Source organism: Mustela erminea, chromosome 1 (assembly GCF_009829155.1).
Source record: "Mustela erminea isolate mMusErm1 chromosome 1, mMusErm1.Pri, whole genome shotgun sequence".
Lineage (NCBI taxonomy): Eukaryota > Metazoa > Chordata > Mammalia > Carnivora > Mustelidae > Mustela > Mustela erminea.
In genome coordinates this window covers 104398541-104414818 of record NC_045614.1, presented here as the reverse complement: position 1 = coordinate 104414818, position 16278 = coordinate 104398541, and the positions used below count along the sequence as shown (strand labels likewise).

At 50.4% G+C, this 16278-nt stretch overlaps 1 protein-coding gene across 3 annotated transcripts in view; it reads right to left on the bottom strand.

Moving 5' to 3' along the window:
• XXYLT1 (xyloside xylosyltransferase 1) overlaps nucleotides 1–16278 on the bottom strand; it is a 157711-nt gene that overhangs the window by 63308 nt on the left and 78125 nt on the right. For all 3 annotated transcript variants that reach the window (XM_032337352.1, XM_032337370.1, XM_032337362.1), the window contains exon 3: nucleotides 4829–4961. In XM_032337352.1, the coding sequence (XP_032193243.1) occupies nucleotides 4829–4961 (133 nt within the window). The remainder of the gene's footprint in view (nucleotides 1–4828; nucleotides 4962–16278) is intronic.

Genomic DNA, 16278 nt, shown 5'->3' with positions numbered 1-16278 from the left:
AATTGGACATTTCCATTCCAAGCATCTGGAAAGAGGCTAGGCCGACACAGTGCTAGCCATAAAAAGCACGTGACCTAGAAAGGTGAAAGAGTAGACACTATTAAAATACTTAACACAAAAGCAAATTCCTGCCTTGTGGTGTGTTATCAGCAGCTGACAGGATTAGCCTGCTGCTTCCACCTCATGGTGGGTCTGGGCTCAGACCAGTACACAGCTGGCCTGTGGAGCCAACAGAGAATGAACCGGAAGCCTGGGGCCCCCACCAACAAAGCTCCCATTCAGCAGCTCCTCAGGTGGCCAGCTCCAAGACAGAAAGACCATAACCAAAGGCAGTGATCCCAGCTCCTCTACACACACACACACACACACACACACTCACATACAAACATATTCTCTCTCACACAGACACACACATTCTCTGTCATATACATTCTCACACACACATTCTGTCTCACACACACATACATTCTCTATCACACACACTCTCTCTCACACCCATGTTCTCTGTCTCTCTCACACAAACACATTCTTTATCATACACATTCTCTCTGTCTCACACACATACACACACACCACACTGTCTCACACACACACATATTCTCTGACATACACATTCTCACAGACGCATTCTGTTTCACAAACACACACATTCTCACATACGCATTCTGTCTCTCTCTCACACACACACATTCTGTCCTCCTCACACGCAGATCATTCCCTTCTGTGAAAAAGAGGTTTTAATTTTGGGGTAGGGGTAGAGCTATTCGATTTAGCGAAACAAACAAAAAACAAGGCACCACATATATAGACAGCAAATAATTGTTTTGTGTATGTATGTCCCCACACAATATTTGGGGCATACCTACATAAAACTATTATTTGTTGTTCTTTTGAAATCCAACTTTGGTGAGTGTTGTGTATTTTAACTGATAACCCCGTATGGTTGGGGTGGGGTAGAGGAGAGGTATCCAGTAGAACAAATAATCTTAAAAAGAAAACACAAGGAAAAGTTGTGAGGATTAGGGGAAGAAAGTGAGCAGGTGCCCTTTGCTGAGCATCCCCTTCACACCTGAAGCTTTCATGCATGTTGTTCGTTCGAATTTTCCAGCAATTCTATGCTTCGGTTATATTTATCCCCACTTGTAGATTAAAAAACAAAACAGAGGGTCAAATAATCAAGCAACTTACAAAGCACTGGCGGGTAAATCAGGGAAAGTGGGACTATAATGTAGAGCTTCCGGGTACAACCCAAATGCAATTTCTTCTGCATCAAGCTACTTTGCCCGCTGATACACATTTATAAGGTGTATAAAGGGCCCGACAGATTTCTTTGCTTTTCCAATACCTTCATGAGGAAGCAAATTCAAAATGGTATCCTCGATTAACATGCATGTGTAAAAATACAGTTACCTCTTTACAGGAACCATCCTGCTTATAGAAAAAGCACTAGATCCTTCTCTCCTTTCGGTCATGTGCCCCACCTAACTAAACACATCACCTATGAGGACCACCTGTCCAGTGGTCTAGCTCCTTGACAAAGAAGCAGTCAAAAGCTCAAGACCATTTCCCCCGAAATGACCATGGCTCCCCAATTTTCAGATGAGAAAGGTCATGGGACATTTGACTCAACAGAATCCTGGCAGGGACCCAAGAGAAAAGGCACCTCTATCACTATCCTAGCATCCCACAATCCATCATTTCCTAGAAAGCACAGTGGGTTTAGTGTACATTTGGGGTAGGAGGGGGGTGAAACTTTGGTGGGAGAATTGTAAAAAACAGAAAAACAAAAAACGTTATTTGTCAAATGAATAGTGAGAAAGACTTTTCCCTCCACCCTCCTCCAAGCTCCTAACGTTCTTCGTGGCGCACAATAGAGGGGAAACAACCATAAAAATGACTTAATATGTGCCCTTTTGAAGTACAGTAACTGTCAGGCAAGACACTATAAAAATAACACAGTTGAGGAGATCCAAATTTATTTCTGCTTAGTGAGTTTCCAGATCAAAATGCGCTCAGTTAAAGTCAAGTTTTGCTTTTGTACTGTTCTCTAAATTTTCCTTTTCGTAGATGCTAGCAAATATTGCTTATGATAAAACGTTTGCCCACCTCACACTCCACCACTTAGGGAGTGAGACTAAGTAGTTGTGGGAACCCCCACTGGTTCCTTGTTCCTCAGTGAGGGCGCAGGAAGCGGCACACGAGTGGGCAGATGCCAGCCTGGGGATGCCCGACCAGCGGTGGTGGCCAGGTTCAAAGCCATGGGGCTGGGGCTGCCTGCTCCTGCAAAGGGCCCGGCTCTGTCCTTCCTCGTGCTCGCTGCTTACTCTTGATACCCTTTCCTCCCCTGCTTCTTCTCCCACACCCTCCTACCCCCCAACCCCCACTGCCACCCCACACAACCAGGCACAGGCTCCAAAGGTGCAGACAACCAACATTTACTCTTTTGGGCCACTGGTGTTTCCAGTTTTCCAGTGGAGGAAACACCCCATACTCCATTCCGCCTCCGGCCCAGCCAGAACCAAACCATTCCCAGCCCCAGCACGAGCCTGCGAATATTCAGAGGCAATTACCCAGAGCCAGTAGGGTGTACATTTGAGCAGGGCCGTCATTTGCAGACTTAATTATTAGAGGCTTTATAAACATTTCAGCTGCTGGGGGGGAGGGATGGTAAGTAAGGGGAAAGGGGGAGCATATAATGGAGGAGTTTTCGTTTCTGCTGATCGTGAGTGCACAAGCCCTACAACAGGCCAGGCTGGGGGTTTGCCGGCAGCGACAGAGGCCTAATTTTTCTCATTGCACATGATAATTAAAGACTCCAAAGGTGAGAAAAATTCAATTTCATTTTGGATCTAAAATCTTTCAGAGATTTCTTCTGAGAAGTCCAGATAATTAAATTGATTTAAGTTTCACCATTAATGAAATCCTGGATCTACAAAAACATAAATTCTGGCCAATACTGTTTAAATGGGATCACATTTCCATTTCTATTGCGCAAGAAGATTCCAAACCAGGGCTTGAAGGCCTCATGGCTCTGACTGGATTTAATCAGGAGCCTGGTGCGAGTATTCTGGGGACCCTGGCCCTTAGGAAGCAGTGAGGAGCCCAGCAGCAGACCAGCAGCCTCAGGACACAGGAAAGACCATGAGGAGACGGTGCGGGTGGGAAGAGTAGGCTCACAGTGCTGAGTCGGGGGAGGCAGGTCTACAGCACACCAGCTCCCATCCTCAGCTGGAGGAACCCCAGCCCCAAGCACAGGGAATTAGCATGTAGGACTCTGGACTCTGAGTTCAGTGCTCCTTCCACTGCTTCTAGGTGTTAAATCAAGAACCCTCAAGAACCCCTGATATAAGGTCCACCTGTACAAAGGGGAGGGAAAAAGGCGCTAAGGCTGCTCTGAGTTGAAGTGGCAAGTGTTTACCTAAACCCTCCCCTCCAGTTGCCTGCAGACTGTGAGGCTCTGCTGTGTGACTGGGGGACAGCCTGGGAGAGGATGACGTCAGGGCGAACAGCCCACAAGGCCCGGGAGTTATCAGCCCATTCAGAGGCCTCGCAGGAATTTCCTGTTATGGGATCTGTGTCTTGCAAATAGTCACAAGCAAGCAAGCTGTCACTCTTCCCCACTTGTTTAGGGGAAACACGGGCTCTGGGGTCACGAGCAGCCTGTGCCCCGCAGCTCTCCAAAGACAGCCAGGCTCCAAGAATGCCCACAGGGAGCTGGAGGGAGGGTCTGCTCAGACAACAAAGGGCAGGCCAGCCCAGGGGGATGGTGAAATTCCAGCTCTAGGCAGCTAGGGTTCTGGGTGAGCTCTGGCACTACCGGGAGGAGGATCAGTCAGCAATATGGAACTCTCCGGACCCAGAACCATGGTTCTAGTTTTAACAAACACTTCTAGGTGTCTTTTCCTTTTCTTCATTTCCACTGTAAGGCATACAGTACACACACGAGACAGGAGACTGAAGTACTCCAGCGGCACCCTGCGCTCAGATCCTCCTCCCCACCATGTTCCCACCCCTCCATAGGGAATACCAGGCCAGCTTGGGGGATCATCGTTGCCTTGGTTTTCCTTATAATTTTGGCCACATGGCATGCACCCTTACAGATGACAGTTAACTTTGCGCAGCAGGGCGTGTGTCCACTGGCTCTCTGTGGTTCTGTGTGGTACTCAGCTGGATGAAAAGATTTTCTTTAACCATTCTGCCATCTACGGACAGTTAAGTCATGCCCAGTTTCTGGCCACTGCCCACAATGCTGCAGTGAACATCCCTGAGCATGTCTCCTGGTTCTCAGGTGCCAGGCTTCTCTACAACCCATGCTTCACGATGAAGGGCACGGCATCGCGCTGGAGGCTTTCTTCACAGTGACGAGGTGACCCCAGCTGGGGCTCCCAAGCCGTAAGGCCTTCCCTTCCTCACAAGACACTGATACACTGGTTCTGCTCAGACAGAGGAGGGATCACTGGTGACTCAGAGGCCAAGAAAACCTTGGTTGCCACCAGACGAGGCAATTAAAGCTATACAAAGCCTGATGTTGTAAAATTCTGATCTTAACCAGAACCAACAACCCAAGCAGCTCAGCTTTCTATGAGAAAAAGGCTCCAAACTCCCCCAAAAGAAGGAGGCAGCAGCTACAGTTTTGGGGCAGTCCCACCTGCCACACTAGTCACCATATATGCAATAAAGACAAAGGTTTCTCTAAGAGATTTAGTGCAGATTAAGAGATTTAAGACGGTCTACAAGTAAATCACGGTCTGCCGTGGGGAGCAGGGCAGGGGAAGGAGATGAGGGGCTAGAGAGGATCCTACTGCCCCCACAGCTGCCACAAACCTACCTGTACACGGGCTGCATCTCTCTCGCTATGCCGATGACGGCGCCTGGCAGGAAGTTGTCAAACTCCTCAAACAATTCCCGGATGTTGGTCTTGTACTTCAGGTCCAGGTCCAGCTGAATTATCCGCAGGATCTCTGGGGGGAAAGAGAAAGAAAACAATAAGACGCAGACACACATCCTGGGAGGCTCAGCCACGGGCAGAAAATGAGGTGGGGGCAGGGCAGAAGCAGGTAACCGATGACTATGGAGGTCCCGGAATGATGCAGAGCTGTCACTGGAAACAGAGGCCCTTCCTGCCCCAGTGACCCACTCTGCATCGGAGTCTTCATGAACTGCCCGCCCCCCACCCCACCTCTTGCACACATGCATTTTTTCTACAACAAGGAGACCATATGCTCTACCTCGGGCCCACTGTCCTGGTGTAACTTTCAATAGCATGCCGCTCCATTCTCAAAACGAACCAGCCTGGATGCTTGGATGATGGATACCCTACCGAAAGCTCAAAGCTTACAGGTGTTTCTCTGTGGGGCACAGGTGGTAAATGACCCATGAGAGAGAGGGCTGGAAACCCGCCCTGACTAGTACTTTCTCAAACCCGACATGTGCCAAGTTCAGAGGCCGACAGCACCGCTGAAAGACCTCGGACACGGTTATATTTTTATTCCACTGTCTGAGAGACAAAGTGAGCTATAATTAAACAAACTGAGTCTTACAATTACCCGGCACGTAAGTGCTATTTGCTTCCGTGGCCTCCAGATGACTCAGGGAGAGGAGGGTAGAGGGAGGCACCGGCTCTGTTCTCTCCTCCTCCTTCCCCCCCAACCCCACACCCCCCGCCACCAAGCCTGACTCAGCTCCTGTGAGGCAGTGGCATCAGGGGACTGGACCCGGCTGCCCAGGACCCCTATCCTGTCCCCCACCAGGAATGACACACAGGTGGCTGGAACCAAGAAGGGAGGAACTTGGTGCATGTCATGGGCAGGGCTGCAGAGGCTCCAAAGAGGGGGTGCTTGGGGTCAAACAATGCAGGAGAGAAAGCGCTCCACACTGAGGAGGGGGCCTGAGGTGGGAATCAGGACTCGCAAGTGCAAGTTCCAGCTTTGCTGCTGCTTACTTCTGGGACCCTGGGAAAATGACTTCCCAAAACCTTAGCTGTCCCATTTGTTCAAGTGGGGGTGATCCAACAGGCCCCCTGAGCCTGTAATGTCGGGAAAATGAGACAACAAATGGGAAACGTCTTGTATTCAGGCTGCAGAGCACAGCAGGAATCCAGCGGCTGGAGAGCAGGGAATTCACTGATGCCTGAGGCAGTCAAGGGAGACTTCATGGAGGAGGGAGGCGTGGGCTGGGCCTTGACACCTGGGCAGGAGTGGACAGCTGAGGCTCAGCGACGCCCACCAACACCCACCATCAGGCTCTCCCCAGGGCATGACGACGGTCTGAGGACAGGCTGTCCGGGGAGGCCGTCTGAAGACAGGGACCCCATCTTTGGCATCTAGGCCTCCACTCAATCATACTGCAGACCTTCGTGGTCAGTAAACACTCAGGAATGTTTGTGGAATTCAATAGGCATTCTCTAAATTCGTTTATGAAGAAATCATAGCTTATGATTCCAGAACAACTGATTCATTTGTTCTCGTTCTCTTTTCCTTTGTGGCACAGAAAAAGAACATTAGTTGACGTCCAACGTGAGTGTTTTGAAAAAAATTAAGCTACACTAAGTGAGAACCCAGCAGCCCAGGCCAGAGGAAAGTGAGGGGGGTACCAGAGCCAGACTTCTCTGGCCCTGCAGGAAAGGGGTGCAAGAAAATGGGTGGGTGATCAGGAAATGTTATGACTCAGGGGTCCAGAGGTTGGGAAGCCGCTGTGGTGACTTCGCTCTCTCCCAGAAAGCTGCCCTCCACCAGAAGTGGAGAATAGGGACAGGCCACAGGGCAGAGCCTCAGGGCATCTGCTGCTCTCAGAGGCAGTCTTGGGGAACAAAGAGAAGGAGGAGTCTGATGGTGATCTTAGAGAAGAACACCGTGTCCCTGGAAAGGATGTCTAGGAATGAGAGTCATAGCCACCAAGAAGTCACGTTGGGGAGGCCTCATAGCACACACGCCCCCTCTAGCCACTTTCCTTTTCTTTCTGCCTGACTCCTGTGCCCCAAGCTCCCACATCCACAGTACGTACAGTAGAGTGGAGCACTAATGAAACAAGGACGGGAGGGCACCATCATCATCCCAAGGAGAGAAAGGACGTCATCACAGGTTCTGTCAAGGAAGGGAGACAATGGCGTTTAGCCAGATGATGGGGAGGCCTGGGGAACGTATGGTGGGACTTCTGAGGCACTGACAGGGCTATGGAGAAAGGGGTTCATGTCATCCTCATGGCCCCAGGGGTACTTTCAATGCCACCAATGACAGCCACATGGAGGCATCCTTTCCGTGAGTGGTTCTTAAGCACCCAGCATTGCACAGGCACGAGCTTATTTCTCCTAACCACCCAACAGGTTGAGTTATTCTTATGTTCTGGTGAAGAAACAGGCTTTGAAAAGTTCAAAACGACAGCCCACAGTCCCGCAACAAATGAGTGCTAGGGCTGGGATCTGAACCTCAGTCAGTTTCACGGGAGAGCTCAGTGACCCTTTCCAGCGGAGCCCGACTCCCCTCTCACCAGAGAGAAGCTCCTGGGAGGCAGGCCCAGCACCCCTGCTACCCGCATAGGGGCACACAGAAGTGCCAAGGGTGTTGACAGACAAAAAGCAGAGCAACAAGCTGGCCAGATGTGAAATTTAAGTGAGGTCTTCTATAGGCAAGCATTTTCGCTAAAGCTAAAGAAACTCCCAGTGGCCGAGAGGCCAGTCAGCCAGCTGGTCGCCTTCCTTGAAAGTCTACTATGTGCTGTGTGTACTCCCTGGGCTTTCAAGGTCATGTACATCCAACCTACTCTCTGAGGAACAGCCCCAATGCCTCCTTCCCTCCCCCACCTGGACAGGCCCTGGTCAAGGTTGTGGGCACTGACACCTATGTCGTGACCTCACCACCTTGGCCAGACAGAGTGCTCCTTGAGGGCGGGAATGGGCTGGGAGGGCAGAGCCCTGGCCTTGTCTTAAAAGCCCATCCGTAAATCTGAGCACCTTCCCTGCCCTCTAGGACCAGCTGGGAGTGAATCCAGAAAAGGTCATGTGTAGCCCTAAGCCACAGGAATTCGACATGCTTTTATAGCTTTAGAACTCCTCGTTTGTCGAGTACCTTAGTTTGCTAAAAGGTGCTGATACTTATACCAAAAGAGACCTTCCCAGATGAGGTGACCTGGCTAGGAGCAAACTCACTGCTTCCCACCGATGTGAAAGGACTGGCCTGTTCCTACCTTTCCAGCTGAGGCTGGGAGATGCCCCCTTCTATCCTGAGAGCTGACAGCCCTCCATAACCTGCATCGTTGTGCGGGCATCTGTCTAGGTGGTTATTCTTTTATGTAATTATGAAATAAGATGCCAAGTTGTAAATGTCACTGCTAGAAAGAGGAAGATGCTTACCAGGAAGGCTGGAAGTGATTAGGGTGAGATTCTCTTAAAGGGCCCTGTTCCTCTGGCCTCTGGTCCCTGCTGTCATCGTCTCTCTGTGGGAATTACATGGCAGAGCTGATAGGCCTTTCTGAGGGTGCAATAAGATTGGTATATGGCAGTGACAGCCACAGTGATGGCCCAGAGAGGATGCTGGTTGGTTGGAGGACAGCTGTAATGACGGCACTTAGGACCACTGAGAATTTATTCCTATTTAAGGAATAAATAGGTGAGAGAATTGACTCCAAAGGGATGAAATGTATAAAGAATGGGGAAGAATAACCCAGAAAAAGGACTAGACATCTTTAAAATTCAAAACAGTGGCCAGCATCCAGGCCTACCATGTCTACCACGTCAGAATCCCATGAGAATGTGATAAAAAAACAAAGAGGACAGAATAATCTAGGATAATAGGTCTGAAGGAAGAACCAAGCTACCCATTACACAGATGGGGCAACTGAGGACCAAAGAAGAAGTGGGCCTTGACAGGGGTCACACTGTCGAGCTAAGTGGCAACACCGATCCCAGAACTCAGGTCTCTGTGGCTTATCTAATGCTCTCATGTCGGTCAGTGTTCCCCTTCTACTACCCACTCCCATTATGGACCATAAACTCCTCAAATCAGGGAACATCGTGGCCAGGCTAGTATGGCCCAAAGGGCTGTGCACAAGACTAGCCAGGCCCTCAGTGCAAGGAGCTCATGGAGGGTCTGCCTCTCACACCATGACAACGGAACTTGAGGATGAACAGTCGTAGCTAAAGAAAGATCTCTGCCATCCACATACTGGATAGCCAGCTCCCAGGAAACTGCTCTCCATATTCCCACACTACCATCAGGCATGGATCTTAGAGAACAAACAAAACAACAAATCTTTGGGTTTCTTTGGGAACCCACCTTGGGCTGCACTACATTCAAAGGGAGGCAGGAGCCAGACTTCACAGTCAAGGGCCACACCATCTCCTGGTGTGAGAACCACCACCACCAGTAGTAAAACACTGTCCCTGCACTTCAGCCTCTGCGTCCCCAGCCTGGCCATCTTCTGTTCTGGCTGGACCCGTTCACTCCCAGGAACAGGGTACTGTGACGTCCAGTCAGCTGGATGAGGGGTCTTCCCACCAGCGTCTCAAATCTTCAAATCTTGCCATGTCTGTGTTTAATCTCAAAAACGAGGAGTGAAGGGTGTCATTTTCTCAGGTAGGAGGAAGCTTGCCCGTGTGTTAGGAAGAGTCCTGCATGGGCACCGTCCTCGGGTGAGCGCCAGCACTTACGCTGGCAGGCCAGGCCCCTCAGGGGGATGGCAGGATGCAGAGGGGCTGCCAGCAGTGTCACCTCTCAGGGCAGCTCTCAGAACATCGCTTCCCCTGTGGGATGGTCGCTTGGTAAGAGATCAGGCAAGCCAAGCCAGGCCACTTCAGGAAGCAGAGGAATTGTTGCCTCCTGGGTACAGAAGGTGGTCCGGGGGTCCTGGCTGAAACCCCCAACCACAGGACTGACAAGTGTCTGACCATAAGATGGGAGCCACGGAGTTATGTCAACCCGACATGAGAAAAGATGCTAAGGATCTAGGTCTGAGACCTATTTCCTGTTGAACTTCAACTCCAGGGGTAAAGTAAAGAAGGTGGTACTGTCTTCGAGAGAGGCCCCATCTGCTCACCTCAGCCTCTCATGCTGCGGCCTGACTAAAAAAATGGTCCACTCCTTCCTAGCAAGTGCAAAAAGGAAAGACGAGACTACAAGGGCTAGCTAAAGAGGCAGCTTTCAGGACCTGGAGACCCCAGATCTGGGCAGCACTGAGGAAGTTCCTAACTGTGCAGAGGTGTTCTCGGGGTTCAGGAGGCCCAGCCTGGCAGGACCCCGGGGGCCATTCACCACAGAAGGCAACATGCATAACCTCAGAACTGGCTGGGAACTTCCCAAGTCAACATTCCCCTGTGGAAAGGCTTGAGACAGCTCATCATCAGCCTCCAATTAAACCAGTCACAAGGCATGTCATCTGACCATGGATGGAATTACAACCCAGAGTGAGTAATTAATGATCGCCAAAAACAAACAAAAGGGGGGAAAGAAGCTTCCTTTTCTCTCTTCTCCTTCTCCTATCCCCAGAAACCATTCCTGGTAGACGCGTCTTCACACGCACAAAACAACATACAACAAAAGAGCCCGGGAAATTAGGAAAAGACAGACATGCTTGGGTAAGCCTATCACCCTGGGCAACAAACAGGCCTTCTCTGAGGGGTAGAACAACTGTGCAAGCGCCTCCTTTCCCTCTGTCTGGAAAGAGTGTCAGAGCTTCCCAGAGATAAATACTTACAATGCACCAGAGGGCTTTCGGCTCAGAACACCAGGCCTAGCTTTCCACTAACCAGGAGAGGGTTCAGGGAGAAGGGGACACTGTGACAACCCAGGCTCTGTGAGGTGTCATGAGGCTGAGACTCCGGAAGCATCTGCTCAGAGAGGAAGCTTGACTTCTCACCGTCTGCCTAGAAATATGGCAGCCATCGGCCACCTACTTCATCAGCCTCTGGGGCTTCTTCATTGCCGTTGGGCAGGACTTCTGGCTGCCAGGGTCCGAAGGGCCACTGAAAGGGGTAGACACCTCCTCTAACAGGAGGAGGCCCACAGCCCAGGAGAAGCTGTGCTGAGGCCTGAGGGACAGACCCAGTCCCAATGCACCAGGCCAACCCCCTTCCCCGACCCCCTGGACTGGCCTCTCCTGCTGCAGGGTCTCAGGCCATCATGGCAGACTCCCCCCCCCTCCCCACAATGCACTGACCCCAGCTGTGTCCCCAAGGGCGTCTGCACTTGGAATGGGCTGTAGTGGCTCTCTTATCCAACCAAGAGCTTGGGTCGCTTTCCAGCTGGGCTTTTCCCGGTGCCCCCAAAGCGCCCTTCCCCACTCCCTTCACCCTGTAAGGCCCAGCTGCAGGACAGCAGGCTAACTAGGGGGGAAGCTGCCACCAAGCAACACGGTGGAACACACCAAGGGTCCGAGGCCTTGGGTCCCGACTCCTGGGGCTCCTCCAGCCTAGTCAGCCGAACGGTCTCTCCCTGGCAACAGAGAGAGGGTGTCTGTGTGCCAGGCCCAGGATGGGGGCTTTCCACTTGCTGGTGCAGCTCAGGAGCTTGCACTACATTTTCTGCTGGGTGGGCGTCAGTAGCTCCTGTGTTTGGAGGAGAGACCTGAGGCTCAGAGAGTCTGGGCAGCTTGACGAAGGTAACCCTTGACTCGAGGAAGCACTGGAATTGAGATCACAGACTTCCTCACTGGATAGTGAGTTTGATCCATCACACACGGGTTTTGGAGAAAAGCCTTTAGACATCCCCAAGTACCTTTTAAAGTCCCCCTACTTTTAAACACAAGAAATGCTGCCACATCAAGGGCAAAAACATCAGACATCTCCAGGCCACCCTAGCGTGGTGACTGGGACTTCTGTGGGCAGAGAAGGGGCTCCCACTTCCCACAACCATCCCCCTCAAGACCCTCAATGCAGTGAGCTGGAGAATTCCTGGGGTTCCCTTTCACTGAGCAGAGACCAACAGAGAAACTTCAGGGAAAAAGGGGGTCCCACACCACAGAAGTTGAAAGGAAGTTTTCAGTGATGATAGCCAACCTGTGTAAGATGTGTTATTATATTCATGAAAGCATCCAAATACTCTGAGATGGGCACGATTATTTCTACTTGACAAATGAGGAAGTGAAGAACCTTGGTAATCGAGATCACATGGCTGGGAAGCAGTGGAACTGGGACTCACATCCAATCTGCCAGGCTCTAAAGCCCAGACCTGCTCTTCCCCCCCACACGACCCTACCCTCCGGCCCCCAGATGGCCGTGGACGAGGCCGGCTCGGTTCTGCCGGCGCTGCCCAGCTGTGGAGCCCCCGACTCTCCTGGGGCTCCTCTCCGTTTTCCACGTCAGCAGCCGGCCCCTGCCTCTGAGCGTGGAGGGAAGGGAGGAAATGGAGTTCCTAAGAGTGATTTATACAACCTGTTAGCAGCACTGGTAAAAGGTTTGGGGGCCAAGAGGTTGAAATTAATGACCACAGTCAGTTTTATGTATTAGCTATACAAAAAATTCTTTCTTCCAGCCCTCCTCACTCCCTCTCAAAATTAAGCATGGAAAACTGACTGTGAGCTATGGGCCGGCTCTCACATTTTTTACAACCATCGCCTCCTGTTTTGCGGACAAAACAAAACAAATTATTATGAAAAGACACAGTGTTTGCTCCAGCGCCGGTGTGACATGTGTCCCCTCCCTCACCCCTCGTGCCTTCAGTGACTAGGTATATAAATCACATCCTTTAAGCGAGGACAGAATTTATTTCCAACTTGGCTGAAAAACTTTAGGGACGTTTATAATATATGACAACCCAAGCAACACCTGGTCCCCATTTTCCTCTCACTGCTATTGCCAGTACGAAATTATAGCTCAGGCACTTTTGTATGAATTTCAGTCTGCAGAGGAAACTGGATTCTAGATCTGGAAAGCAGAATGTCCCCCTTCCTTTCATTTCTATGGCACAGCTGTCCGTGGCCCCCGCTGACCTTGCCACAGCTTAGAGCCCTCTGGGGTCTGCTAGAGATTTTATTTTTTATCTGCAAGAGCTCAAGCCCTGCTTCCTATTTGGGGCACAATCACATTCTCACTTTGTTCACCAGCCTGAGATGGATGCCTGGTCTCCGCTCTTCACCAGCAGGCTTTTTTTCATAGACCCCTGGGGATGGCAGCTGTAGCAAGCAGTGCTCTTTGGGCAGAATTAACAGGTGTTTTCTGAAAATAGCGATCTGGTTACCATGGGTCTGCCTGAATGGTCACAGATCAACTTTCCAAATGGCTCACCCTGAGGTTGTTTATGGGAATTGTGGGGGCTCCTGTTTCTAATCTCCTCTGTCCTCTTTTACCTCCCCCAGCCACTTTTTCCCTCTTTCCCAGCATTCGTGGATTCATTGTAAAATTAGGAAAACTAACCATGCAGCTCCTCATCCCCATGCTTTAGCTCTGGCACACACTCATGCCCCTAGCCCAGCCAGCCTGTTCAGGGCCTGTCCACCACAGCCCAGTCCCGCAGGCCTCCTCAAACGACAATGGCCACAACAGGGCTGACTGCTTACATTTTTTAGAGTACCCAGCAGTGTTCAAAGTGCATTCCCGACTCACAAAACTCTTTGTTATACTTGAGCTCACTTAAACCTTCCCATAACCCTCAGGGGCAGGTGCATCTGTGTGGGTCGGGTCCAGCTGCTATAACAGAAGATGTCAAGCAACAATGGTCCGAATAACATACGAGGACCAAGTTAAGTTACCCAGGTATTACAGGACTGCTTTGTAAAGCTCTCAGAGGTCCTGGCCCCTTCTACCTTTCCATTTTGTTACCCTGGGTCTGGTTTCCATTCTCAAGGTCACTGCATGGTGCAAAATACCTATTGGGGCTCCAGTCAGGCTGCTTTCCAGACAACAAGGAGGAAGACAGGGATAGGTACCTAGCCCCCTGCCATAAAGCAGACCCTTTCAACAACCTTCCTGGAAGTCCCGAATTTAGTCACTTGGCCACACCTAGCTGCCAGGGAAGCTATGAAATTAATGCTTTACCGGGCATAATGCTGCTCCCAATAAATGGGATTGGCTTACAAAGGAAAAAGGAGAGAACAGACAGAGGGCAGCAACCAGCAGTCCTTCCACTGCCAGCACATGGTAATTCTACCCACTCTACAGATGGAGACATAGAGGTCCAAAGGATTAAGTGCTGCTAAGGTTCCACTGTCAATGATGGCAAACAGGAACCAGGTGCATGTCATCTGACCCATATCCTCATTCACAAAGCCCCCTCCTTTGCCGCAGCAGAGCTGTTGGAATGCTCCTGCCAGCACGCCTATCCACTCACCTTCCAGACCTCCGCTCAGCCCTCACCTGCTCCTTGCTGGCGGACAGGCCCACTGGCCCTGGGCTGCCACCCTCAAGGACTCCAGTCCCCCACCCCCGGCCTCATGCTTCCCTTCCAGCCCAGCTCTCCACCCAGTGTCCCAAGGTGTCTCTTAGAATCCACACATGGTCACTAGTAAGGGGAACCACGCCGGAGATAGCCAGACTGCAGCAAGCTGGGCAGACCCTCCAGGCAAGGTCGTAATCCCCAGTCTCTGTCCTGCTGTGGGGTTCTGGGAGCACCAAACCTCCCTCGGGGGTGCCCATGCAAGGACACCTGCTGCCTCTGAACTCTGTTTCTGGTGACAGGCCTCTGGCATGGCTGGCACGTTGTTCCATCCTGGAGCTGAAGGCACACTCCCATGCACACTGCCTAGTCACGTCCTAGGCCAGGGCACTGCCCCAGCAGTCCCGGATGACAACGGCCACCCAAACACAGACAGTCTGGCACTTTCTCTCACGTCTCTCTCACGTCACTAATAAAAACTGTATTTTGGCAATTCTTCCTGGTAGGAATGGTGAATCCTTTACTCTTTCCTGGGGGTCAACTTCCTGGGGCCTTTTCACCCCGCACACTCATCCTTCCCTTAGTGGGGTTCTGCAGCCCACCACTGCCCTCAGAGGCCCAGGTCACCTTCTATACCCTCTCCAGTGGCACAGGGCAGAAGGACCTGCCACCATGACCAGGGCGTGCTACTGAGAAGTCTGCATGAGCAGGACGGGTGCAATCAGGCTGAGAACAGCCAACCCTCCCCCAAGGAGAAACAGCAGGTTCTCCCAGGACTGTGGGGCAGCCGAGGGGAGAACGGCCCACCATCACTCCTTGTGCCCAGAAATCCACAGTACAGCAACTTTCACAGAGAAAAACGAGTCTCTCCAGAAATACCTTTCTGAGATTTATATGTGAAGACCTACCCATCCCCTTCTGTAGCAGGAGAAAAAAAATAGGGTTTTAATCTTTTCGGGAGCAGCACCTGTGGCCCCGTGACAGTTTGCAGACTGACTTGGCCAGTGGTCAAATAGCTCTTCAGGCTTCCTGTCTCCTGAGCCAGGCCTCTTGCCAAAATGTCATGTTATTTTATTGATTCTTACGCTACAATAAAAAAAAAAAAAAAGGCGAACGATCTATCATCGCCTACAAAATGAGGTTCCAAAGGCCAGATCCTGAGCTCGGTATTTTTATGTGTTTTACCTCACTTAATCCTTACATGCAGAGTTTACGGTCCTCATTTTATGGGTTCTCCCACTAAGACAGTCTGCGTTTCAAGGCTTTCATCCCTGTTTCCGAAGGTTAAGGGGAACCCCACAGGAGCCCAAGTCTGCTGGGTCGTAAGAATTACCCAAGAACAGGGAGAAGTCACAAGACTCCACTCTTACTTCCATTTAAAATACAATTCACCTTTCTTTGGCGCAGGGCACTCAAGAAACCCTCTTCTAACTTATTCCCGTTCCAGACTCTACAATAGAAAAGATTCTGTCTACTGAACTGTACCTAAACACTAATTAATTCATTTCTCTGTTTTAATTAAATTTTAATTTCATTTAATTAACTAGTTTCTATTTTTTAATTAAGTAGAATTTAAGTTATTTGTTTTCATTTTTAATTAAAGACATAAAATATAATACCAAACTGACATAACTATAGATAATAGCAAAAAAGAGAGAGAGAGAGAATTTAGGCTCTAAGATATTTCTGTATGTATTTCCTAGGAAACAAGGCCACTCTCCTAATGGTGGTACTACCACCAGATCCAGGAAATTAACATGAATACATCACTGCCATTTAATCTATAGCCCCATACAAAATTTTCTAATTGTGCAAAAACAAAATTTGTGACTCAGGATGACACAGAGTGATCCAGTCTCCTCCGCCTGAAGTTGTTCTGCAGTCTTTCCTCATCTGCCATGGCCTGGGACAATTTGAGGAGTATAGGCCAATGGCTTTGTAAAATCTCCATTGAGGCACATTTGTCTAATGTTTCCTC